Source organism: Rhododendron vialii, chromosome 4a, assembly GCF_030253575.1.
Source record: "Rhododendron vialii isolate Sample 1 chromosome 4a, ASM3025357v1".
Lineage (NCBI taxonomy): Eukaryota > Viridiplantae > Streptophyta > Magnoliopsida > Ericales > Ericaceae > Rhododendron > Rhododendron vialii.
The window spans coordinates 41,133,832-41,160,225 of record NC_080560.1 but is presented as its reverse complement, the minus strand read 5'-3'; the positions used below and the strand labels follow the sequence as shown (position 1 = coordinate 41,160,225).

The following is a 26,394-nucleotide window of genomic DNA, read 5'->3' as shown; positions in this document are numbered from 1 at the left end:
GACGTTGTCAATAAGGATCTTATCGAAGCTAACGGCGTCATTTTGGACCATGAATATTCCTAGTGTTCCTTCGTGGACCATGAGGAAGATCCTTGGTTTAAGAAGATTGTGTCAACCTCTTATTAGATATTATGTCGGTAATGGAGCAAATACATTTCTTTGACCAGATAACTGGTACACTTTGGGATCTTTGTATGCAATTTGGAGAGAGGTTTGTGACTAATTTGGGCAGAGCTTTATGGGGCTAAAGTGGCTACCATCGTTGACCAAGGAGATTGATGCTAGCCATTGAGAAATCAGTCCATTCAAGCAATTATGGCTCATACTCCTTCCAGTTTGAGACCAAATCTTATTGTTGAAGACTCTGTTAGTTGGATACCTCACCCAAGCGACATCTTCACTGTTACGTCAGCTTGGAATGCCATTAGCAAAAAGTATCCTATTCAGCCTTGGCATAAGATTATATGGACCGGTAATGCGGTACCTAAATGGTCTTTTATTCTTTGGTTGGCTGTCCTTCAAATATTGAGCACAAATGATAGGTTGAATAGTTGGGGTTTGCACTTGGACGGAACTTGTTCTCTATGTAATTCGGCTGCTGAAACTCATCAACATTTATTTTTTGCGTGCCCATTTTCAACTGTTGTGTGGCAACATTTGGTTAATAAGAACATGGTTTTGGATATGCCTAGCAACTTGGCGGAGGTCCTTGATTGGTATGGTGTGTAGGTGAAGGGTAAAAGCTTGAGGTGTATGAGTCTTACGTGTTCTTTGGCTGCTGTTGTTTATGGGCTTTGGAGAGAGAGGAATTGTCGAATTTCCAGGGTAAAGCTATGAGGCATGATCAGGTGATGAAAAGCATTGCAGATGGTGTTAGAGATTTCCTAAGCACAAGGAGAAACATAAAGCAATCTCTAAAGAATCGAGACCTATGCAGGCAATGGGGCTTATCTAATAAGATTTTTCTTCCTTGTATAGTTTTCTTTTGGTTTTCTTTTGTTAGATATTGGCTGTTTTTTTGGTTATATTTGTTGGTTGTTGTATGGGATTCCATCCCTAGACAGTGATTTTTGTGGTTGAGCTTAATCAGATTCGCACTTTTCAAAACGAAATAAGTCCAAAATAAAGCAAAAATACAACGAATGCCAAGTGTCTATGTTTGTTTGCCTGACATATCATGTAAAAATTGCATTGCAGTAAGTCTACACATAGACAATAAAAAGTTAGACGATTTGATCGAGCATTTATAGGTATCGGATTGAACTGATTTTCCGGGGAAACTATCAAAAATTTGTTTTACATTTAATGAACGAATTAAATTATTTGTGTGGAATCCGTGGTGAGCCCCACAACAAAATTTGTGCACAAATTGTCTCTGCATGTAGTAGGGTTCTAAAAATTATTCAATGCTCGTGCACATGCAGCACATGCCCCTTTTCCACCACAAATCAGTGTCGGGTTATAAAAAAAAGAAGGTGTAGTCCGCACCCTAATATGCGCGAGAGGGGGGCTTGGGACGCTAATCTTTCGATAACATGAGATTTGACTATATTGTATTTGGTATTTGAATGAAGTTAAACAAAATATTTTGTGCTGCTATTTTGATGATATTATATGTCTATTTGTGTTGTACTTGGAACTTGAGGAAAGTGGAAGAACAAAAGAGAAAATACAATGGGAGAAAAATAGAGGAAAATTGTAATGTGCATTATTCAAGATATTTCTTTTTTCTCTTCTCTCTCTCTCTGCGAACTAAACAATAGTTTGGAGAAAATTTTTAATTTTCCCTTATTCTCTTCTCTTTCACAAGTTCTAAAAGAGAAGAGAACTTCAATAGTTTGGAGTTTGAAGTTGCCACTAGCTGTCTAGCTCTGCTGGTAAAGCATGTAATGAGCACTTCATTTAGTGACGGTTCAAACTCTACCCAACTCACTTTTCTCCTTGGATAGTTTATAACATAATTTTTTTTAGAATGGAACTTTAGAAATGGATTATTGAGGGAAACCAAAATCGTAACAAAAACAAAAATGCTAGGTGCATAACCATCCGAACACAACATCAAACACAACTCCTCACATACACGTAAGTCCCATGTGTTAAATATGCGTGGGATCTATGTGTATGTGAAGAGTTGTGTTTGATGTTGTGTTTGGATGAGAAAAAAATTTCCTTCCCTCTCACTCCCTTTTCTAATCTCTTTTTTTCACCTTAATTTATGAGTCTTTGGAGAGGAGGAGATAGTTCAATTTAGTTAAGTTTTTTTTTTTTTTTAATCGTCTGGACAAATTGTTGAAACCAAAATGGGCCATAAATAACGAGGCTACTGTATGGGAGCCCATCAACAGATAATGATGGGCCGGAGTGGACAAGCAACCCGGGCCGGGTTAGCTAGGGAGAAAGCCCTAAAGCCAGCAAAATCCGTTTTGAAAATATAGTACAATTAAGGGTCAATTAACACGATTGTGAGAATTCAAATAAGTATTGTACTTACAAATAAAAAAAGGGACTTATTTTAAATCTTAAAAATAATAAACTTACTAAAATAATTTTTTATATTTTTTTTCAGTGTTTGATAGATCTCGATGTATCAAATAAGATCCATGTTGTATAATTTTTTATTTCAAAAAACTACTGTTTTTTAGTTTGAAAATTACAAATAAATACTTATTTTTTAAAAAATGAAACTGTAACGACACCTGATACTCCTAGTAATCATAAAATTAAACTACATATATTGGATTGAGCTGATTTTTCATCGATCCATGCTCAAACATCAAGCTTGAATTGAGCAGCTACACATATCGGATTGAGATGATTTTTCATGGGCCCACTCAGATTTAAAAAAAATAAAATTATTGAACTGCTCGAATCATAGGTGCAGAATCCGGAGTGGGCCTAGTGTGCCCATCGGTATCCCATCGGCATGCTATTATTGGTTGGTACCAATAGCAGGGTTCATGTTCTTTTGTTCATGAACATTTTCTTCAACTCCGGTTCGTACTTTCATAGGCGCGTTTGCCATTTTTCTCGCTGAGACGAACATTAATACTAAAAATTTCAATAAAAAAAAAAAAAAACCCTGATATCAATAACTCCCACTTCAACAATATCTTTGAAAAAGTAATTTTGTCCAAACATGTAAAATTCAACCTTTTTTTAAAGTAGTCGGGTCTTCAATCTCATAATCTTTTTAATAACATTTTTCGATCTCGCTCTTAATCACACTATCACAATTTTATGGAAAAAAATGACGGCCCATGACGTGTTTTGATAATTAATACCCTTTAAAGACATTTTCAACATTAATAAATGTTATTAGCTTGTCATTGACGGGTATTAATTATCAAAACACGTCATTGGCCGTCATTTTCCCCAATTTTATTAGTTTGTGATATTTTCAAAAAACTTTTCTACTTTCCATATTTGCATTAGTCTTGATGCTTACGATAGCGCATCATGTACCTTATGTTGACCCTGCGTCCGCTTTTTAGTGGGATATATATAGAAAGAGAGAGTTAGGTTCTGGTGAGGGATTCCTCATTTTATTAAAATGCGGGACTCCCCTTCTCAATTGAATTTCGATGATCTGAGCCGCTCAAAGTGATCAGAACGTGATTTTAAGGGTCTCCGTGTGAAATCAGCAAAAAAAATGACTTGGAAGGGCTTCATCTGAGCAGTTTTCATTGAACGATTCAAAAAAAACTGCTCGAATGACGCCCTTCCTGGTCATTTTTTTTGCTGATTTCTCGCGGGGACCCTTAAAATTACGTTCTGCACACATTGAACGGTTCGGATTTTCAAAATTTGATCGGAAAATGAAAGTCTCTCATTTTGTTAAAATAAGGGATTCCTCACTTGAAAATTCCTATATATATATATATATATATATATATATATATATATTTTTATCATCGCTTCAAAAAAATAAACAAACAACACATTTACACAATAATAATTTTAACAATTATTTTATACAACTACAAACACTTCGCACACACTCACATTTTTTGATTGGTCCCACGTACTAAAGATGTAATGTGTGTGCAATCCAATGTGAATGTGAATGGGTTTATGTAGTTTGTGATTATAGAATTATTGTAATTTTAAAATCTACGCCCACTCGCACACCCGTACTCCCATGAGAGGTGGGTTTCGCACACAACTCTTCCAAAACCGCAAATACATTTAAGCAACAATTATTTTAAATCTACACCCATGACCCACTTACACACTCATACTCACACGAGAGGTGGATCCCACACCTTTTGATATGTGCAGGACCCACTTCTCATGTGAGTGTGGATGTAGTGCCTGCAAAGTTGATTTACACAAACACTCTTATATAGCACATGCGAGCCCCACACGCACTCCACATGGGGCCCACATATATTATGAGTGCTTGTATATTTGTTTGTGTGATATGTTTGTGACATCATGTGTGATGTGTTTGTTAGCATCAACTCGCACAGTCGCACGTAAGAAAAGTGGAAGACGATAAACGCCGACACAGACGGGACGATAAAGATACACGGTGTACAGGTGCGGCCAAAAGGGTGCGATGCAGCAAATCTTAAAAAAGCGCCAAATCTGTGGTCACAAGCTTGTCCAACTCAGAACCCCCTCACCTTTTTCCCTTTACTTACCTAACGATAATTTTTTCAGTGCCGAGCGGGCACCACGTGGTGCCCGCTCGGTGCATCCGGTCCGTCTATTTTGGTTTTGGACTGCTTGAATTTGGAGAGAGAAAAAAAATAGAATGGTGGAATGAGAGGAAAGAGTGTTTCAATCTGAACCGTCTAACACACTTTTAAATGGCCTAGATGTTAGTGCTCAACACCACATCAGTCAAGTGACGTGATACCCACTTGGCGGCCAAAAAATTTCTCCTTACCTGGTTGTTCGGTCAACACAAGTAATAACCACTACCGCCACGGAAATTACTTCAGCGCTCTTTCCGGTTTCCCCTTTTAACTTCAAGTTGAATAAGTTAAGTTTTGTCCTTATTTGTATTTTTTAGCATTTGTTAGTTTTGCTCCAAAGTAACGAAACATCATTCATCCCGTCAACAAAGAGTGTATTTTGATGTCTCATATAGCGATATCAAAAACATCATTCATCCCGTCGACAAGAGTCTAAAAATTATTCTCGCTGTCTCATTTTAAATGCTCCATACGTTAAGGCATGTCATTTTGACTTAAAAAACCCATATTTTTGGCAATCTTTTTTAGAACTTTCTTGCACCGTTTTAAAGTACTCGTCGAAATCTTTTGAACGATTCAAAACAAAGTTAAAATTTACTTCCAAAAACACTTTATTTTTTGAGGTCAAAGTTACACGGTCTCCTGTAGAGGGTATTCAAGGTGGGTTTGAATTAAAAAGCTGAGTGACTTATTTTTTTGTCCTTATTCAAATTTTTTTTGCATTTATTTGTTTTGCATCAAATTTTTGTGACTTATTGATTCGTCTCGACGAGAGGAGTCGGAAAAGTAAATTTTTTTGATCAAAACTCATAATTTTTTGAATAAAGACAAAAAAAAGTCAACAAGTCAATTTTTTTTACTTATTTTTGTCTTTTTGAAAAAAATTATGAGTTTCAATAAAAAAAAATTACTTTTCTGATTTCTTTCACCGAGACAAATTAATAAATCACAAAAGTTTAACGCAAAATTAACAATTGTAAATTTTTTTTGAATAAAGACAAAAAAAAATAGTTACTATTCCACTCTTAAAGCCAAATGAGGCCTTAAATTGGAACGGAGGGAGTAAAAACTTACGGTCAAAGGCAAAAAAAGGTTTAATATGAATTTTTTTTTAATGCCTGCCTTTATTGTGCAAGCGTTGCCTTATCTGTATTTTTTTTTTTGTCAACTTCATTTCCTATTTTTACACTATTTTCATTCCTTTTGTCGAAATAAATGATTGGTCCAAAAAACTAATTATTACTCATATCTCCAATTATTATCCTAATTTCTTTTTTCACTCATTATCTCATAAATCAAACTCAAAAATTTTCAAAAACCTATCCAAACACAGCATAAATAAAGGATCACCATAAATGATATCGATTGTCTTTAAGACAAAACAATTTAGGTTAAATTCATCCTAATACTAAATAAAGAGAATGAATTATGTCCGGTGCCGGTGGACAAGGGGTTTTCCACCACCCCAAGTGTGGGCCCCCACTGCACGTTTCTTTGGATAATCCGAACATCGATAAGTGTGTAAAAAGTTGAGTTTTAGACAGAAATTTGGATAGTATGGATCTGTCAACTGTTTTTTAAGATAAAATTGTCCACGATCGTCCATTATTTTGTCTTAAACTCAACTTTTGACATACCTATTGATGTCCGGACAAGATAATTTTTCACGTGGATATATTATTTTGCAGAACGTATATAATAAACGGTTCGAATTACCTAAAAGAAAACACGAAAGAAACCCACGGAAGTGTGGAAAACCCCATTTCCCTCTTCCTCCGGAAAGAATGTTTTCTCCTTTTAAATCAAAATGAAAAATCCCAACGCCCGACACTCGTAACCGGTCATACGCCGGTCACCTCTCCGGACAGCATTTATTGACTTCTTACCTACTGCACTATCAAAATTGCTATGAGTACACCATTTGGTGTACACCAAATGTACATTGCCTTCTATAAAATCCACTTAGAAATCTCATCTAAATGATCAGAGCCGCTCAACTTTTTCAAAATATTTTTTTAAGTATCCTTGTAAAAAATCAACTCCATTAGATATAGGTAAATGCTTGATCGATTTCTATGCCTAATTTGTTGGCAGGAAATTGGGCGTAGAATCAATCAAGTCTTTACCGATATCTAACAGAGCTGAATTTTTACAGCACTGTTTAAAAAAATATTTTAAAAATATTGAGCGGATCTGATTATTTATGTGGGACCCTTAAATAGGTCCCATAGAAGACGATGTACATTTGGTGTACACCAAATGGTGTACCCATAGCAGGTCTCACTGCACTATACCCCAGTCGTCATGCGTATTTTTAGCCTTGTTTTTTAGACGTTGACGCAAGCTAGATCTGACCCGTTGATTCGGTGGATCGAATTTGAACCGTTTGATTCAATTATTTTTTATTTTTTTTAACCGTCTTCCACTGCGACAGAAACACGACGGAATCAACCTCCCTCCGATCCACGACTCTCTAAGGTGTTCCACTTTTTTCAAGAAGAATTTTTTTTTTTTGGAAAAAAAAGTAATTTCAAACTCAAATATAATGAAAATGAAAAAAATTTTTTTTTTTTGCACCGTTTAAAAGATCTTAATGAGATCTATCAAACAATATCCATATTAGTAGAAAAATTATTTGGGTAAACACATGATTTTTGAGCTTGAAATTGCCTTCTTTTTCAAAAAATTACTTTTCTTAAAAAGCGGAACACCTAATGATTGTCAAGTCCGCGATAACTAAAACAGGAATATACCATTGCTATTTCGTTCTCCAATGGGCCGAGGCTCTGATTAGTTGTTTGTCTGGTTTGGAGATGTGGTCCGGTGGTGTGGTGGCTGCAGTTGGAGGAGCCAGTGTGGTGGTGATGAGGTGGCTGCTGCTTGTGGCTGGTGGAGGCCGGGATTGAAGGAGGATGGCAGTTCGGTTGCTGTTAGTAGGATTAGGGTATTTTTAGGTTATGGGTTTAGCCTAGTAGATGTTACAGGTTTGGCCCTATAGATGTGGGGTTTGTCTCATTGGGTGTTTCATTTATTAACTTCTTGTCAATCTCGCATTTGGGTTTAGTCTATGATTTTTTGGTTAGCAAAAATGCCCTCTCAGTTTTACTATGCGAAAATTTCAAAATCATGAAATGCATTATAAATTGAAAGGAATAAATAATTTAAAACATGACACAAATGCCAAAAATGAACCTGCAAACACGAAAATTTTGGGACAAAATTGCTGAATATTTTGGCCCACAAATGCATTATTTTTATTTCCATGAAAATTTTGGGACAAAATTGCTGAATATTTTGGTTTGCCAAAGTTTTGAAAAACTACTCCAGCTTTTAAGTTCTAAGAGCATCCCAAGTACTCCTATTTGGTTTCAAATTTTGAGATGTCAATTTCTTTGAAAGCTTTTGTGTCAATTTGACATTTCTAAATTCGGCATTCGCAATTTTCCTCCAACCTTGGTTTCAAATTTAGAATTGTCAATCTTTTTTCAGAGCTTTGTTTTCCAATGGCCATCCTCTCGAGCGAAAACAGATTTGACATTGCTGCCAAAATTGGCATGAAGTGAAGGATGTCAATTCTACTTAGGGGTGCATTTATAAAAAGTGCAAAAATCATATTTCATTTTATTATTCCTCCAAAACAAGGAATTACTCCAATTTTCGCCATCTCAGTAATAGTTTTCGATTGCAATCTTGGAATAATTTACACAATAATACACATTTGAAATATCAGTTTCTAAAATCAGTTTCGTTTTCCTAACTTTGTCCCTCACACAACAGTTCTAAAAACAACGTTCTACGAGAATACTAAGATTCAAAGCAATTTTGAGAATCGTGGCGCACAACAAACGATTGAACAGTCAATCTATGGAAACAAATATCCAAAGTACAATTACTTTACTTAAAATTTAAAAATACAAGCACGATTACTTTACTCAACAAAATACAAATTTTAAGGCTCCGTTCCAGAAAGATAAATAAGTACTTATTTTTTAAGAAGATAATTTCAAGCTAAAAAATCACGTGTTTACGCAAATAATTTTCCTATCACTATAGATCTTATTTGATAGATCTCATTGAGATATTTAATACGGTGCAAAAAAAAAAAATTGAAAAATTATTTTTCATTTACATCATTTTTTAGTTTGAAAATGTGAAATAAGTACTTATTTTTTAAAAAGATGTTCTGGAATGATGCTTGCTAGACGACGAGTAAAATGTTTAAATTAGAGATGGGATGCATTTTAGAACCTCCCACTCTTATGAACTTCCAAATTTAATTAATTAAATAGTCCCCACGAGGTTAATCCTACTTAATTATATCTTATTTAACCACCTCATTAGTTTAGTAGGTTGCCTTTTTTTCAACACATTTTGTTCACAAAACCAATGGCAATATTGTAAATTTACATAGACAAAGATAGAAAAAGAAATGGATCGTAAAAAGGAGGATGTGAAAATCATTTCTGTATTTTAACTGTTGCGTGGAAATATCTTAAAAGAAAGCCATTAAAAGACCATCATGCTTATTTTAAAAACTTGTCGTCGTCAGTATGAAGCATACTCTAGGAATTTTTCTAAGATTTTGTACCTATTTTTGGATAGTTTTACGTAAAGGAGGCTTTGTAAATTTTTGGAGTTAGTAATGCATGTCTCTATGCAGTAGGATCTGATTCGTTGGAAAAATAAATTTATAAGACAATGATTAATAATGTGCCTCCACTAGGCTAGACTTCTGGATCCATCCTCGAAAATCATACTCTTTAGGCTCGTAAAGAGAAATTTGTGTCTACTAGATTTGGGTTCGAACATTGCGTCCAAATCATTTACCCAAGGAAAAAAAAACTTCGCTCTAAACTTACCCTACGTGTTTGCTTAAAGTACAATTGCTTTACTTAATACAAACAAGCTTTAGAACCTTAGATTATGCTACAAGAACAAGTTTTATTAAATTAAAATTAATGGGATGTATTTAGAACCTCCCAATAGGAACTTTCAAATCTCTATTATAAAACAGAACGGTGTAGAGACAAGTTGTTAGAACGGCTGAGATTTATTTGATCTAAAGGCTGTAGTGTATCCTTTCACTTCCCGGTTAAGTGCCTATGATTTTGACCTAAATCACACAACTGCCATCTCCTTCCAACCGGGATGCGTAGTGCCGTAGGCACGGGCTAGCACTAGTACTACTAATAATTAAATACTCCAGTCGATGTTAATCCTACTTTAATAATCTTATTTAAGTTAACCGCCCTCATTAGTTTGGCGCGTACATTAACAAACCGACGGAAAAAATAACCTCCCCAAACAAAGCCCAAAATCGAAGAGAGAGAGAGAGAGAGAAAAGCGCACACGCAAATGTACTTTTAGAGAGAGAAAGTGACCTGAAGGAAACCAGAGACCAGAGTCTCACCACCAGCAGACACACAGTCAAGAGAGAGGAGAGAGAGAAAGAGAACCCTCAAAAAGTAATCTAAACAGTGAACACCATTCCCTCCTCTCTCTCTAATTTATTCCCTTTCTCTCTCTAGGAAAAAAACAATCTTGACCCCATTCGATCGGACCCCTATCCCCATTACTTCCACCACTCCACCGTCCCATAAACTTCACTGTACATACTCGCACATACACATATCTATACACACACATATATAGAGAGAGAGATTGTGGGTGTAAGTATATATAGTCCGTACAATGGAGAGGTACGGCCGGAGACCGGCAATGGAAGGGTCACAGCCCGATCCAACGGCGGAATGGGGCGGGACCGGGCTCGAAGGTCGGTTCAGAGTTTGAATTTCGATGAATTTCGGTTGAATTTCATGTGCATTTGATGCGGTTTGGGAATGTTGAGTAGTGTTTGTTGCTTTGGATTGGTGTAATGTAAAGTTTTTTAATGTTTTGACAAAATGCTGTGCAGAGCCTATGTGGCAGCTGGGTTTGGGCGGCGGCGGGTCGGAGTCGTACCCGGAGCGACCCGACGAGCCAGACTGTATATATTATCTGAGGACCGGGTTTTGCGGGTACGGGTCGAGGTGTCGGTTCAATCACCCCCGCGACCGGAGCTCGGTAATTGTTGTTCTGTGTCTTTGATGTTAGGGTTTTTGTTCAAAGGTTTTGATGAATGTTCTTGGTTTATCATTTCGGTCCGCTTCGTTTCTATTCAGTTTGATCTTTTATCTAGATTGAGTAATGCTACAGTGATCACATTTGGTGACCGGATACCACGTGAGTTGTCATTTCTGCATTAGTAAGAAACATGGCAGGCGGTGCCCATTAAACCAATGCACTAAGGACAACTTACAGGGTATCCAAATTATGGTCACGCTAGTATTATTGATCTAGATTTGATGCTGATTGCACATGATTTAGTTCTCTATAGTGTATGGGTAGTAAAAAGTAAATGCAACAGTGATACCGGGGAGTCATCACACATGGTATCGCCATCCATATCAATGTGAAGAGAGTACCACTGCATAAATGCAACTACCCAATCCAAATCACTCCGTTAAATATCGCACATCTGCGTAGTTACTATTGGAGTTGCCCCACATTGGTTAATTATCTCCTCCAAAACTAGTAATATGAGCTTGGGCGGCCTCTCCACGCATTGCCGATTGGTTTTGAGTTGGATGCTTTAACAATTACTTTGATATGTAGCAGTTCCTTTACATAGATTTGATGCCGATTGCACGTATTTTAGTCCTCTCTAGCATTTTAGGAGTAAAACTTCGATGCTACGGGGATACCACATTGTTAGCATAATATTAGGATAATATATGTTGGTAGATTTTATAGTTTCTATGTTTCTGATGTTGGGGTTTTAATTTTTAAACAAAGGTTTTGATGAAATGTCTTGGTTTATTATCATTTCAATCTGAGTAAATTTTCTGTTTGATCTTGTAAATAGATTTGATGCTGATTGCACATGATTTAGTCCTCTGTAGTGTTTGAGAAGGAAAACGTAAATGCAACGGTCATACTGTGTCATAATCACTGATGGTATCGTCATCCATATCAATGTGAAGAGAGAACCACTACATAAATGCAACTACACGATCTGAGTTATTCTACTAACTAGCACATCTGCATAGCTAGTTTAATATGCAGTAGCTCCTTTATATGGTTTTGATGATGATTGCATATGATTCAGTCATCTCAAGTTTGGTAGGAGTAAAACGTCAATGCTACGGCGATACCATGTCATCATGCGGACACGATATGTGCAGTGAGAACTGAACCAACTGCCAAATCTGTATAGTCGGTCTCACTACGCATACATGGTGGTTTGATATTGGATGCTGATACCACGTGTCGAGGATGTCGTGGTATGACTGTTGCATTGAAGTTTTTTTTTCTTTTTTTTTCTTCTCATTTTTGAAGATAGCAATTAGGTTTTGGAATGGTGTTATGACGAGAAAACTGCTCATATCATTCTTCGACTTGTTGATATGCGGAAAAGGTGATTGTGAAATTTATATGCTTAAGATGAATTTGGTGAAAACACATTTTCAGGTTGTTGGAGCTATTAGACCTGGCGGTGGGGAGTTTCCAGAGCGTGTTGGTCAGCCTGTGTGTCAGGTTTGTGGAGTAAATGTTTTTTTTTTCTCCAATTAACTTGAACTTAAAGAAAGTTGAACGATGGTTTGTACTTGGTGAGGTTACATTTGCAAAAGGCTATACTAATATGTTTCCATATGTTCAAATTGTTTGAAAGAATGAGTTATTAATGAATATGGTCCTTTGTCAATGTGTTTGTTTCATCTTTTGATGAAAATAGTTGGTCCATTATGCAATGAGTGTGCCTGTTGCACTGACTGCACTGTGTTCAACAATTTGTAGTATTATATGAGGACTGGAATGTGTAAATTTGGTGCATCTTGCAAGTATCACCATCCAAGACAGGGAGTTGGATCTGCTATCCCTGTTGCACTGAATATTGCTGGATACCCATTTCGACCGGTCTGAATTTGCTGCTCGTTTGTCTCTCCCTTGGTTTCATTTGGATTTATTTGACACATATCCTATTTTCTTGTTTCATATTTGTGTTACTGTCTCAGGGTGAGAAAGAGTGTTCATACTACTTGAAAACGGGGCAGTGCAAATTTGGAGTAACCTGTAAATTCCATCATCCACAACCAGCTGGCATCCAAGTTCCGGCACCAACTGCTGGACCATTGCCTGTTCCGCCACCTGTCCCTGCTCCAGCATACCCCGCAATACACTCTCCTTCTGCTCCGTCACCTCCACAATATGGAGTGGTGGCTGCAAATTGGCCAGTTGCAAGGCCTGCTCTTTTTCCAGGTTCCTATCTCCAAGGGCCATATAGTCCAATGGTGCTTTCTCCGGGGATGGTTCCCTTTTCTGGTTGGAATCCTTACCAAGTAGGTGCACAAGCTTCTCTCTCTCTCTCTGGTTCTCTTAAACCTCAGCATATATTTTTGAATTATTTTTATCTTTTATTAATTTTTAGTGTTGGATGGAAATTTGTGCTTTCCTGATGGTCTCGAATAGAGAAAGTGGGGAAGTCAAAACATATGTATCAATTTTGAGAAATGTTTTGCCGAAGACAAATATGACCCAAAAAATCCTATTGATTTTGGCTAATTATCTTTGTCTTTTCTGATATCTTTTAAATATGGTCATTATTTTTCACTCTTCCGATTCCTCTTGTCGAGACAAATCTAAAACCATAAATTGTTGACCAGAAGGTTACAAAAGTTCGATGAAATTAAGTTGAAAAGTACGCCAAAAAATCAAGACATCCCTCTATGCTATATGTGCTCTCATAAGTTGTTGACTACCTGGTGCAGACACCTGGAACTCCAGCAGCCTCTCCTAGTGCTCAGTCCACTGTGGGGACAACTCCTGTTTATGGATTAACGCAGTTATCTCCTTCAGCACCTGCATATACGGGAGCTTATTTACCCCTGCCTTCTTTTGCTGGTCCTTCAAGCAGTAGCCAGAAGGAGCACATGTTTCCAGAAAGACCCGGCCAACCTGAATGTCAATATTATATGAAAACTGGTGAATGCAAATTTGGATCATCATGTAGATACCATCATCCAGCAGAATGGAGTCCTCCGAAAACGATTTTTGCCCTTAGTCCAATGGGCCTTCCCCTACGTCCGGTAAGTATCTTGATAGAAACATCATCTGAGACGTAGATTTTGATAAATAAAAAAATCCGGTAAATAAATTTCATTGAAAGACAAGCCATTACAGGATCAAAGGGGCATGCCCCCGAACAAAGGTTTAACACTCCACAACCACTAGCCAAATTCAAAACCTATTCTGCAGAGACTAACTAACATACACCCGAAACACGCTTTGAAATCTGCAAACTAAGTACATGAAAAAGCAATGGGAGCAATATTCCACTCAGCACAATGTAGTTATTTTATGACTAATGATATTGCCTGTTAACAAAATCCGTACAATGTACGCTGCCACGTATGAAGGTAAGAGAGAGGGAAAGAGGATGTAGTGAGACTTGGTGAATGGTGCTCAAGTTTGTTGTGCACCTACAAGAATGGTTCTCTGCTCGGTGTTTCCATGGGACTGGGGGAGAGAAAGCTGAGTGTGTGTCATGGCGCGCTGTACAGTGAAAAAACCCAGAGTGCTTGGTGTTTGTGTACAGGATATATGCTTTTATGTGCAATTTTGAGGTAGGGGGTGGGTTGAAGCCAGATTCCGCATGTAGGCTGAAGCCTGCTCATGTGGCTGGGTGTTGGTTGTAAACAGTGTAGTTGGATTGCTGGTGGTGATTCTGGCGACTGGGTAGCAGTGTGTTTGCGTACATTGCGTGTGGTTAATGCATGTTTTGGGGTTGGCAAGCTGGTGGGAGGTTGTGTGATGTAGGTTTACATAAGTGCAGTCATGCCCACAATCTGTTATGTACTTTAGAGGGGGTTTGAGTGTTTTTAAATGGAGGAATAATTGGATTGGTGTTATAAAGGGAAGTTCTGGGTGTTAATGGGATAAAAGGAGGTATTTAAGGTGTCAGGTGCAAGCTGAAGGGTGACAGTAGTTGTTTAGGCAGCAGTGAAACTGGGGTGTACCCGCATTCTCGTGTGTGTGCATTCTCGTGTTATGGATTCAAGATTTTGGAAAGGCTGTAGGTAGTGGTGAACTTTCTACTGAAAATGTTGAAAACCTAATCGTAAAAGAAAAATTAGTAAACATGGGTTTGCTTGGCACTTGTATAATTACATTATTGGTCAGGGTTGAATGACATTTTTGTGATGATTCTATTAATGTTAGCATATAAAATGGATTTTGGCCACCTTGCAGCCACTATAATCTTGCCACAGTTATGTCTGTTGTTAGTCACCTTTCCTTGCATCCTGCATTGGAGGTACCTACACTGGGTAATTGGCATTCATGTTGCTACAATGGTTTCTCTAGCATTTTATTATCTTTAGGAATCACGTGTTCTTTCTTAATTATTCCGGAAATGAGACAAAATAGTGGTTCACAAATCTATTCTGCTACTGTCTTTATGCTTGCAGCCTTGTGCTTTTGTTTGATGCCCTCACCCCAAATGCTAATGGTATTTTCTGTTTGGCATTGGCCCTCATAGGCTTTGCTGGTTCTAGAATGGTCTTGTACTCATACTATTTGAAGCTTAGTTCTTCCTTGCGTGGAGTTCAATCTTCTAGTAGTCCTCAGGCAATTGGGATTAAAGCTTCTTTAGCTAAGTGGAGTCTGAAAAGTAGGAAGAGAGTCCCTGCTGGTATTGGGATCCATTTGGGATGGAGTGCTCTGTGCCCAACACACACAATTGCCATTCCTCCATGGTTGTAAGCTGTAGACCTTAAAACTATTTCCGTGTAACTTATCAGTCAGATAAGATAACACAATACTAATTCAGCTTGCCAAACACTTTTGGGTTGAGCCGTAAGATGCCATCAAGTGGAAGAAGAGATGCTTTGCTTTTGAAAGAGATCTGCAGCACATTTAGCCACGGGATTCCATCAAGTGTAGTAGAGATGCTTTGCATGTAGTATCACGTATTTCTGAGATTCAGTAACACAATGGACAGCTAAAAAATTTGAAAGTATCTTGAGAAAATTCTACCTTAACAGAAGGAGAAGATTTACACATGAAAGGAGCTAAAATTCCGAACAACCATATTCAAGTGACAATGTTAAGAGATCGTGTAATATACCATAGATCCCATCAACCTTGGTATGCACTTAAATTTCACACTCATGATAACAAATATTCTAATGTGATATTCATGGCTATGGTGTCCAAATGCAGCTGAAGGACGCATAAAATAAAAGAGGCGATAAACTTGGTATGTATATTTGATCAAATGAAAATCTTATCTATATATATAGCATACGGGGCCGGTTCCGCTTAACACAACATTTGACACAAAACTAATCATAGTTCCACGCAAGTAATCAGAGCCGTTCAATTTGTTTAAAACATGTTTTTTAGAATTCTCGTAAAAAATCAACTCATTCAGATATTGGTAAGGGTTTGATTGGTTCATTCAGTTTTATCCTACAAAATTTGACAAGAATTGACCGGATGAAAAGATATTTGAATGAGTTGATTTTTCATGTGAACTCTGAAAAACATGTTTTAAATATATTGAATGGCTTCGATCATTTGCGGGGAGTCTCACGCAGAACATGTGTCAAATGTTGTGTCAGCGGAACCACATATATATATTATATATGTATGTATGTATTATATATATGTATGTATGTGTGTGTGTGTGTGGGGGGGGGGGGGGGGGGGGAGGCGTTCAAGACTCTTAGGAGTCGGGGGTTGCTTTTCACTTTCAACTCCTTGGCGATGATGTTCTGTCATAGAGAGAGAGACAGAGACTCTTAGGAGTCGGGTTGCTTTTTACTTTCAACTCCTCATCTATGACGTTCTGTCATTATTAAGTATACTTTTGTACTTTCATGCTATAGCTGAGGACTGTGAGCCAGTTGCATACACTTGTGCAGCATTGAATGGCTTCAAATGTGAATCCGTGCACCCAGTTAAAGAAATCCGCGAATTGCATGTAATCAGTTCACGAATTCATCCTCAGTTCACTAATCCACTCTCCAGCTTGCAGTTCACACCTCTAGGGTGGTGAATTATGTGACTATTCGTCTGATTGTGGTTCTCATTGTTTGGATTAGAGCTAGCTGTTAAAGTTTCATAAGCTATAACTAGAATATAATTTTCTATGTTAGAGTGTGGCATATAATTTGGTTATAAGATCTGAAGCTTTTTTATTTCTTATATAACACTTCTAATTCATGGGACGACGATTCAGAGTTCTTTGAATCTTTTAGGCTCACCTGGACTCGTCTGATGCAGTGCTAGATATAATTTGGTGTCTACCTTTCTTCCTAATCTTCTTTAGTTTTCTTTGATATTTGAAGCCTATAAGCCTAAAACCTGGTGTTTTTGCTACCTTTTTTCTTACGGTTAAATCTTATCCCACAATTTCAGGTCTTTTCCCTTCAATCCTTCTGATGCACCTGCTTAGCCTGAAAGATTCAAGGCCCCTCCGTACCGGTTATTTTACTTTGATATTTCCTAGAACCCTGCTTCTTTATTACACCTGCAAACCCTAAAGTGCTCACTACTTTGACCTTTCACCCATAAAACCAAATAAAATCAATCCCATAACTTCTTTCATTTATAAAGCTCCGTGTGGAAAAAAAAAGCTCATCTGGATTATGTTTAGGCATCATGACTATCCCCATCTCGACTGCTACATATCAGAAGTGAGGCTGTTCTGCCTGTTACAGTTGTGGTTCTAGTTGATATATTCATATAGCTTAGTGTTATTGTTTTGAATTGAGTATATATATATCTTGCTTTTGCATTGATCTGTATTTGGGGCAATACTTCTCCAAATCATCTCATTTGATGCATGTCCTGTTTGCCAATTGCCTTTGTACATGTTTTCTTTTGTTTGAACTCATGGACTGTAATAAATAGGTTTCGATTCTACGGGACTAAATCATCTTTACTGACATCAAATTGGTTCAAAATCTAGTCTGAAATACTCATGTTTCTCAAGCTCTCTACATGTCATGCAATGCTTCCAATTTAACATCTTATTTTAGCTTTAATTGTACTTTTTTAGTGTGGTTTAAATCACTGTGCATATTTCCATGAGACGAAGAACGTCTTTTGTCGACTATTGAAATCTAAAGAGTATCCTTTGAAACTTCTGTAGTTTATACCATCCGTGATTGTGGTATAAACATAGAAATTGATGTATGATGCCTATTCTGTAGTGCATTCATGTAAGAGAAATTTATAATGCACTCCTTACTTTGATAAAGGAAACAAAAAAAAAATCTTGGATGGCTGATAGACATCTTAGTGTAGCCAATTAAATAATCTTATGCCATGCATTTAAGTGTTTGTGATTTCATGAAGATGTTCCCTATTTGCAAAATTACAAGTGGGAACCGCCATTAAAGGTGGCTGTGTGCAGTTGTGAAACCGCAGACTATGCCTTGTAAGGAATTGCTGTAATCTGTGTTTCAGGAGGCAAAAAAGCTGTAGTTTTGGTCTTACATTATTTCCTGTTTCCATTCGTTTCCATTCTTGACTTATATATCTATATTGAGATGAATAAGAATCCTTCCAATTCTGCATATATTCCTCTGTAACCTGTCCTTAAAGTATCATACCTTCTGTTGTATATTTTGATTCTTTAGAACCTACTTCTGCATTTGATTTGTTAGTCGTTCTCTGGTAGATAATTAGTTTACTTCAATTTTTATCAGGGTGCACCACTTTGCACGCACTACGCTCAAAATGGAGTATGCAAATTTGGTCCCTCGTGCAAATTCGATCATCCTATGGGAACACTGAGTTACAGTCCCTCTGCATCTTCTCTTGCTGACATGCCCGTTGCTCCTTACCCCGTGGGGTCTGCTATGGGTACTCTGGCTCCATCATCCTCGTCATCAGAGTTGAGGCCCGAACTCATTTCGGGGTCTACCAAGGACACACTCTCAACCAGGATGTCTTCTTCTATGAGCACTTCTAGTGGATCAGTTGGTTCAATTTACTCAAAGAGTGGGCCCGCCTCTTACCCGAGTGTCGAGCATTCTGGTGAGCCTTCAACCCCTTCAAATTCAAGCTGAGAAGAATCGCTAGCAAATCTCTGTTTTTCCTCTCCAAATTTCATGAACCACACTATTTTTTTGGACTTGGTCTCTAATACGAGGCTTGTTTTGGTTCCACGATTCAGATCTAGCACACCGTAGTTCTGATCATCTATTTATTTATATAGACCTTAATATGGCCTCCTCCTCTTTGTCTTTGAATAAATGAGAGATACCCAACTTCAAAAATCCAGTAAATCATATACCTATCCTACACTTCTTCCAAATAATCGAGGAAAAATAGGTAGACTTTTGTTGGTCAAACTTGCACCATCTGTCTCCAATTTTGGGGTTTGTTGTTGTGTTTATTAATTCGGCAGTCTTTTTCGGAACGGAAAAGAACAGGCCGACACCCCTTCTTCCAGATCTACTGTTTGTTTGTCCATCTTTTTTACCTCTCCAATATCTGCGAACAAGGATTGGGAGGTGTTCTTGTTTCCCCCTTTCCGTCTGGGGCTTCATAGTAGTGGAAGAGGCACTGCTTCAAAGACTCCAAGCAAGGCATTGCAGGGCTTCCTTGTATGGGGTATAAGATACATACATATATTGTAAGAACTTAAGTTCCTGAGGATTTCATTTATTTCCTGATACGAAAAGGGTACGAAGGAAAACCCGAGACTTTGTATAAATAAGATCTGTCCTGTTTTATCCATTGTTTATGATACTGCTGACTACGATATTGCTTCTTGAGCTTTTACTTTCATATGCAAGTGTGGAATACGGATTTTGAGTATATTTCGGCAAGGGTTATAGTTCGAATTGGTCAGCCAATTTTTGCAGTAGTAGGCTCATATAAAGCTGGTGGATATATACTGCTAGTTGAGTCTTAACTCTTAAATCATCCTGTGATTTCTCGAGCTTGTATGTTTGAATGTCCAAATGGTTTGCACAGCCTTGAAAAAACACGGGGAGAGATAAATTGGGTATCTATTACCTATTGCAAGCTTTGGTCTATTATGACTTTTTAGAATGAGTTGTGCTTATACTGTAAGGGATAAATTCTTTCTCCCATGGGTGGAAACCCCATGGTTTCTACCACTGCTTGTGGGCACCACCATGTGTTTGTAGGATCCATAAAATAGTATATCCAAGCAAAAAGTCAGCTTTTCTGGCAAAATCTACTCCGGTTCAACCTACAACGAAAAACCATGCAACTATCAACGAGCCAAAGCTAAAAATGCACGCGGGGCACACATATCGTAGTCACATTTGTGTCCGAATTTATGTCCCCCGATTATTGTCCGTAACATTTTTGCCTTTCTCATTGTCTGTCACCTACTCTTGCACAATAATAGGGTCTATATTGCAGTAAGTTGGGCTTGGAGTCCTATTTTTGCAAGTATGTAACCCAATGCGAGATGCTCTGATGAGTCCAGCCCATAACTAAAGAGAGTATTTTTTCGGGAAAATGACGGCCCAGGACGTGTTTTGATAATTAATACCCGCTAAGGATATGCTGAGAACATTTGAGAACATTTATTAATGTTGAAAATGTCCTTAGAGGATATTAATTATCAAACACGTCCTTAGCCGTCATTTTCCCTTTTTTTTTCACAGAATACAGATTGTAGAACACCCCCTTTCAGAATATGAGTCCAGCCCGTAACTAAAGAGAGTATTTTCTTCACAGAATACAGATTGTAGAACACCCCCTTTCAGAATATAAGTGGCGGCTCCGGAATTTTAGTTCAGCTGTAACAAAAATATAAAGAGAATTTCCATTTACAAACGTCTATGTCGAAAAATACGGAGTAATAATATATTTTTTGGTTGAAAATTGATTGGGCCATGGTTTATTTAATTTTATTGAGCTATATTCTCTATTTACTTAGAAATATAAGTGAATTTTTGTTTACTTTGGCAGCAGATGAATTATTCAGTGTTGACAATATTACAAAATATGAATTTATTTTTTAGTTGGCTTGAACCTCCCAAGGATAGGGTGGGGCTGCCCTGGTGAATATTACGTGATTTTAATTTTTATATTTATCTTGTGTATATGTATGTGTATCTACATATGTTTATATATAAATATAATGTGTATTTATATATACACACACTTTGCGACCAATCCATTGTGAACATCATGTGAAGTTGACTAGTGGAACTTTCCCATAACAAATCTCATTATCATATAAACTGAAACATTCTCTCTCCCCACCTCTCTCTCTCTCTCTCTCTCTCTCTCTCTCTCTCTCTCTCTCTCTCTCTCTCAGTATACAAAAAGATTGCCAGAAAACCAAGAACACAAGAAAAAGCAGTGCACGTGAGTAGTTGATAACCCAATATTCCTAGCCTCAAAAAGATGAAAACTTTAGCCCAGAAATCAAAAGAGAGAGTATCCAAAACCAACTCCATCACCAAATGTTGAAGAAGAAGCAGCAGAAGGAGCCATTGCACCATAACTTGGATTTCCACTGATTTGATAAGAATTTTCCATGGCCCCATTTTCCACCACCAATGGGAATTCACAGGAATTCATTTCCCACATCTGTTGATCACCACCCCAATATTCATAGTTGTTATAAATTCCATCACAATAAGAAAGATGGTTATCTCCAGGGGTAGAATAGTCAATGCCCCCCACATCACTCAAATCACCAGCATGAGGAAACACTGCGTTGCTTTCAAAATGTGTTTGGCTACTGGGAAAGTTTTCATCATTTGAAGTGGTTTTGGGGGTGTTTTGGGGATTAAGGCAGCTATCTGGTACGATGCACCCCAGGTAACCTGAGTTGGTCTCACTAGAGAAAAACAAGTTGCTGCAATCATTAGGTGATGACCCATATGAAGATTGTGAAACAGAGTCATTGTCAGAGTGGTACTGAGCAATGTGGGTCCCAGTTTGGGAAATCTCAGGCTGACATGGACTGTTTTGATTGGTGGGTTTTTTGGTAATTTGACTTGTGGTGGTGGTGGTGAGGAGGAACTGCTGTTGTGATGGGTGGTTGATTAGGGTTTGGACGTCAAAAGGGGAGAGAAGAGAGTGGAAAGCAGAGTTTTCAGAGTAGATAAAGTTGGTTCTTGCTTGGGTGCCCTTCATTGAAAGGGCAGCCCTGTCATAAGCTAGGGCAGCCTCATGGGCAGTGTCAAAAGTGCCCAGCCAGTGCCTCTCTTTAGTGGTGGGGTCCCTTATCTCTGCCGCGTACCGTCCCCATGGCCGCCGCCTGACGCCAAGGAACCGCCCCGGCTCTGCCTGCTTCCGCCGCCCCCGCCTCTCTGTGGGCGGGGGCGAGGACGTGTTCCTCTGGAGTATCGAGAAGCCGGTTTGGACCGAGGCGGGTTCGAGGTTTTGGGAGGGTTTTCCGGAGGGGTTGGAGGTGGACATTGGTGGAAGTAGAGAAGGAAATGTGGTTGAATGAGGATGAGAAGACTGGAAATGGAGAAGGTGAAAGAAGTGAAGGTTTTTTTTTGAGTTTGGATGGAAGTGACTGTGAAAGGTGGTGTAGGGGACTTTGTTATATACTGCTTTGATCACAGAGAGAGAGAGAGAGAGAGAGAGAGAGAGAGAGAGAGAGAGAGAGAGAGAGAGAGAGAGAGAGAGAGAGACTATGCTCCCTTTTTCATACACTTTTGAAATATAAATTATTTTCCCTTGTTTTTGGGTGTTTAAACCTTTATTTTGTGATGTGAAATAATGGTGAGGTTTTAACAAAAGAAAACAAAGAAGAAGGAATAATGGTGAGGTACAAGTGACAGGTGAAGGAAACCGCTCACGCTCATCTCCAGTTTTGCTCTCTCCCATTCCCGTCCATAATACGTGTGCTTGAGCGCGAACGCAATCGTGTGAAAGCATCTTCCAAAAATATTGCAAACAACTAAAGTTTGTGAGTGCGAAGATTGAAAGTGTGAGCACAGAGCAATGATTGAGTGCGTGAACGAAGACAATTTTAAAAGATTTTTTCATTCGGTGAAACTAAAGATTCCCAAAAGTAGTCAAAATTAATCTGATTTTAGGGGTTTCCCCAACTGGCTTTTTACCCCTTGTTACTTTTTACAACACGCTAGTTAACTTTTTCCTAGTTTCAGAAAGTCCAGCGGAAATATTTCTGTCCCTTCTATAAAGTGACTGAACATTTATAGTATTTGACAAAAGTTTATGGAAGAAAAGGAAAAGTTTTACATTATGGGGTTCACCTTTTTCTCGCTTCACAATTCCAATATCCAAACACGACCTTAAAGCTGATGGGATTGAACTGAACAAGTGACACAACTAAAAGGTGGCCTCGTGTGGTTGTGAACATGTTACTAATTTGAAACTACTAAAAATTTGCATCCAAACGCGACCTTATCATTATTGAAATTAATGATTTTTTGGGTCACATATTTTATGAATTTACTCTGTTCTAATCCCAACCCAATTCATCTCGAGGATTTCTCTCAACCATTTGGTTAACTTGAAGTGCAACTACACAACCGTTGAACCAATTTTTTTTTGAGTACTGATTCAGTTTGATTAAATTTAAGGTCATAAAAAAACATTATGCAGAAGTTAACGCAAAGGAGTTAGTTGGCCTGGTGGTTAAGACCTAAACACTCAAGTGTTATCTCCCTTCTAAGATCTTTGATTTGAAACCTCCTAGGTGTTATCAACTCTTTTGGGATCAGTTCATACAAAGCTTTGCTTCGAATTTAATTGGGCTCTCTGCAAGTCGGGGGTGGGATTTGGCCCTTCAGGATTCGTTGAGGTGGCTGGCCCCGGACACCAGAGTTATCAAAAAAAAAAAAATTTAAGCAGAACGAAGTTTTTTTTTGGCTAAGCAATAAGATTTTATTAAACTTTATAAACAATTACAAAGATTAAAAGAAACAAGGGCACACCGGCAAAAGCCACCCAAGACCACCAACGAGGGCCAACAAAGCGCCAACCAAAACAACAAAACCTAAGGAAAGCCTAAACTAAAGCCACCCAAAACCCAAAAATCCACAAAAGCGAGAACATTCTGCAACTCCAAAACCTAAACGAAAAGCTCCAAACCAACCCCCAAAGAACAAAACTCCACAAAAAGCTCGAAGGACCAACTCCAAAACCAAACAAAAAAACGCACTAAAAGCCTCTAAAACTCCAAAGAGATAGAAACTTTAAGCAGAAGTTGGAACAAATATTTGAGCACAAACTTTCAAATAAAAAGCAATAACTACTCCATAAGCTGCAACAAATCGAGCCAGCTGACACATCTTAGATTTTGGAGGAAAAAGGAGAGATTTTTTATTGAATGGTTGGTAAAAAGAAACCCATGAAGCTTAGGATCCAAGGAACAAAAATAAACCAAAAAAAAAAAATGTCATCACCATATTTTTGTTTGCATACTCCTAGAGAGACTCAAAAACCTTTGAATTAAGGTTTGTATTTATGTGTGAGAAGCACATGTTAAAACCGCGTTCTGTGCAAATTAAATCAGCTAAATTCCCACAAGTATTTGTCTGCTTCCATGGTTTTTCAAAGGGAGCAGTTAAAGAAGATTTTCTCCAACTAAAACTTAACCTACTGTAGAAATAGGTTGCTGCCACTCCCTTTTTTGTTAACGCCACTCCCCTGCAAGTGTATTTTTGGTGCAAAAATACACTTGCAGGGGAGTGGCGTCAACAAAAAAGAGAGTGACAAAATCATTTCCCTAGAAATAATTTGGTAATTTTCTTCGGGAATTGATTTTGCCACTCTCCTTTTTGTTAATGCCACTCCCCTTTTCTCACAAAACAAATCATTTTATATAGACACAAAGGGGAGTGGCATTAACAAAAAGAGGAGTGACAAAATCACTCCCCTTTTCTAATTTAGGTCACATTGTCCTGTTTGGGGGAAGCAACAAACAGAAGAGACCAAAGAGAAGACATGAGAGTCATGACTTGTTGAGAAGTCAAGGTTTTTTAAGCTATGCTTTGTTTGGAAGTTTTGATAGGATTAATGCATTGATCTTATCATCGTGCATGGTTTCCACAAGATAAAATTAGTTTAACCGGAGCCGGATGCTGGCAAGCAGATCCTTGCCGAGCGGGTGCAGAGTGGTCGATCCGGCCGTTTATATCGGCAAGGGCGACTCGGATAGAATCTGAGCGAATACAAAACGCATAGAAATCTGAACCGTCCATTACTTGGTTAAGATCCGAGCCGTCGATTACCGACATGAGTGGCCCGCTCTGCACCGCTCAACAGGGATTGGCCAAGTGGGTATGAAAAAGTAAATAAATGCTCGTCCTCCATAAGATTGCGTGTTTGAATTCCACAGAGGTAAAACATTGCAAATCTTGGGTTATGAAAGTATTTGTCAGGTCATTAACTTCAAGCCGCAGAATAAGTCGAGGTGTGAAAGCTGGCTTGGACATCGGGTTATCAGTAAAAATAGTATAACCTTGGATAAGGCTAATCAAAAGGGCTATCTAGTCAAGTAGCATCAAGCACATGAGTGTTTATTGCAGTTTTTAAATGATTTATAACGGAAGGTATTAAAATGGAATTTCGAAACTTTCAGTCTCAATTTCCCTATGGGCTAAACGGACTTGTTTCCCTTTGTATTTTGTAAAAAAAAAAAAAAAAAACCCGTTAGCCAAGAGGGAAACTCGGTTTTAAGTTATTTGTTTTTTTGAATTGTGAATTTATGAAGTATTTAGAGAGGAAAGAAAGATGTACAAGAAAAGATCAAGAAGAAAATAAGTGCATCTTTATGATTAATAGAAACTTCTTTTGTTGTTTAAAAAAAGAAAGAAAGAAAGAAAATAATGTAGTGTAGAAGAATCCGACCGTCATTCTAAATCGGAAGGCATTCGCACATCTCGGCTTCATTAACCGACCGTCATTCTAAATCGGTCCTTCAAATGTATGCTCTCAACGCTATCTAGCTAGAGAGTGCTTCACACTTTGGTTGTCTTCGGTAAGAATTTTGTAAATGAGGACTCCATCTCTATCTTTGTCTTATCACCTCCGGACTGCATACGCATTTCCGTCGAGACCCTCACCTTGTCATCCTTCGCCAGTGCATCAAGCTAATTTTTTCGTCACCGACGACTTTGATGAAGCCGACTGTTCTTGTATTTGGTTCGTTTTGTGTAGTACAATTTTGTTTGGGGTCTTATTGATGTAATAGTTGCTAATATGTTCTCTAGTGTAATTTTTATATTGTTAAGTACTTCTTTTGTAATTGTCTCACGAAAGATCAGTACTCTATGACTCTATCTTTCCTTTCCCCTGATAAATCCCTCCAAAAATCCAAATGCAAACAAGCCCTAAAGTTTAAGAAAATAATTCGTTAAGTACAATTGGTCGGTTTCAAATAGTTTCAAATCAGATTGTATCACGATCAAATTAAATTATCTTCAAAGTGAAACAGGGCAAAACTGCAAGGGGTTTGGCCGAGTGGGAATGAAAAAAGTAATACTCCGTAAGTGCTTGTCCTCCGTAAGGTCGCATATTTAATTCCTACGGAGGCCAAACATTTCAAACATCGGTGCCACTAAAGGGTTTACCAAGTCGTTAATTTCAAGACCCCAGAATTAGTCGAAATGCACAAAAGCTGGTCCGGACATCTAATCATTAAAAAAAAAAAAAAAAGGGTAAAAGA

At 37.9% G+C, this 26,394-nt stretch overlaps 2 protein-coding genes across 3 annotated transcripts; one reads left to right on the top strand and one right to left on the bottom strand.

The window, feature by feature from the left end:
• Window positions 1-9,998: 9,998 nt before the first annotated feature.
• On the top strand, window positions 9,999-19,541 carry LOC131322091 (zinc finger CCCH domain-containing protein 34-like). 2 transcript variants are annotated; one of them, XM_058353240.1, is made up of 7 exons: window positions 9,999-10,473; window positions 10,615-10,763; window positions 12,210-12,275; window positions 12,537-12,656; window positions 12,755-13,078; window positions 13,508-13,825; window positions 18,455-19,541. In XM_058353240.1, exons 1-7 carry the CDS (start codon window positions 10,392-10,394, stop codon window positions 18,815-18,817), a joined length of 1,422 nt encoding a protein of 473 aa, XP_058209223.1. In that variant the 5' UTR covers window positions 9,999-10,391; the 3' UTR covers window positions 18,818-19,541. The 2 variants fall into 2 exon arrangements, with proteins under 2 accessions (XP_058209223.1, XP_058209226.1); XM_058353243.1 differs by lacking the exons at window positions 9,999-10,473; window positions 10,615-10,763 and adding an exon at window positions 11,978-12,022.
• Window positions 19,542-20,927: 1,386 nt separating this feature from the next.
• LOC131322098 (ethylene-responsive transcription factor ERF086) lies at window positions 20,928-22,278 on the bottom strand. The gene has a single exon (XM_058353253.1). The coding sequence runs from the start codon at window positions 22,164-22,166 to the stop codon at window positions 21,165-21,167; it is 1,002 nt and encodes a 333-aa protein (XP_058209236.1). The 5' UTR covers window positions 22,167-22,278; the 3' UTR covers window positions 20,928-21,164.
• Window positions 22,279-26,394: the final 4,116 nt, after the last annotated feature.

Excerpts from the sequence above, each read along its gene's own strand:
- LOC131322098 (XM_058353253.1), bottom strand. The coding sequence starts at position 22,166 with ATGTCCACCTCCAACCCCTCCGGAAAACCCTCCCAAAACCTCGAACCC.
- LOC131322091 (XM_058353240.1), top strand. The coding sequence starts at position 10,392 with ATGGAGAGGTACGGCCGGAGACCGGCAATGGAAGGGTCACAGCCCGAT. Across the intron at positions 10,474-10,614 it reads GGGCGGGACCGGGCTCGAAG|AGCCTATGTGGCAGCTGGGT; the intron begins GTCGGTTCAGAG and ends AATGCTGTGCAG. Across the intron at positions 10,764-12,209 it reads ACCCCCGCGACCGGAGCTCG|GTTGTTGGAGCTATTAGACC; the intron begins GTAATTGTTGTT and ends ACACATTTTCAG.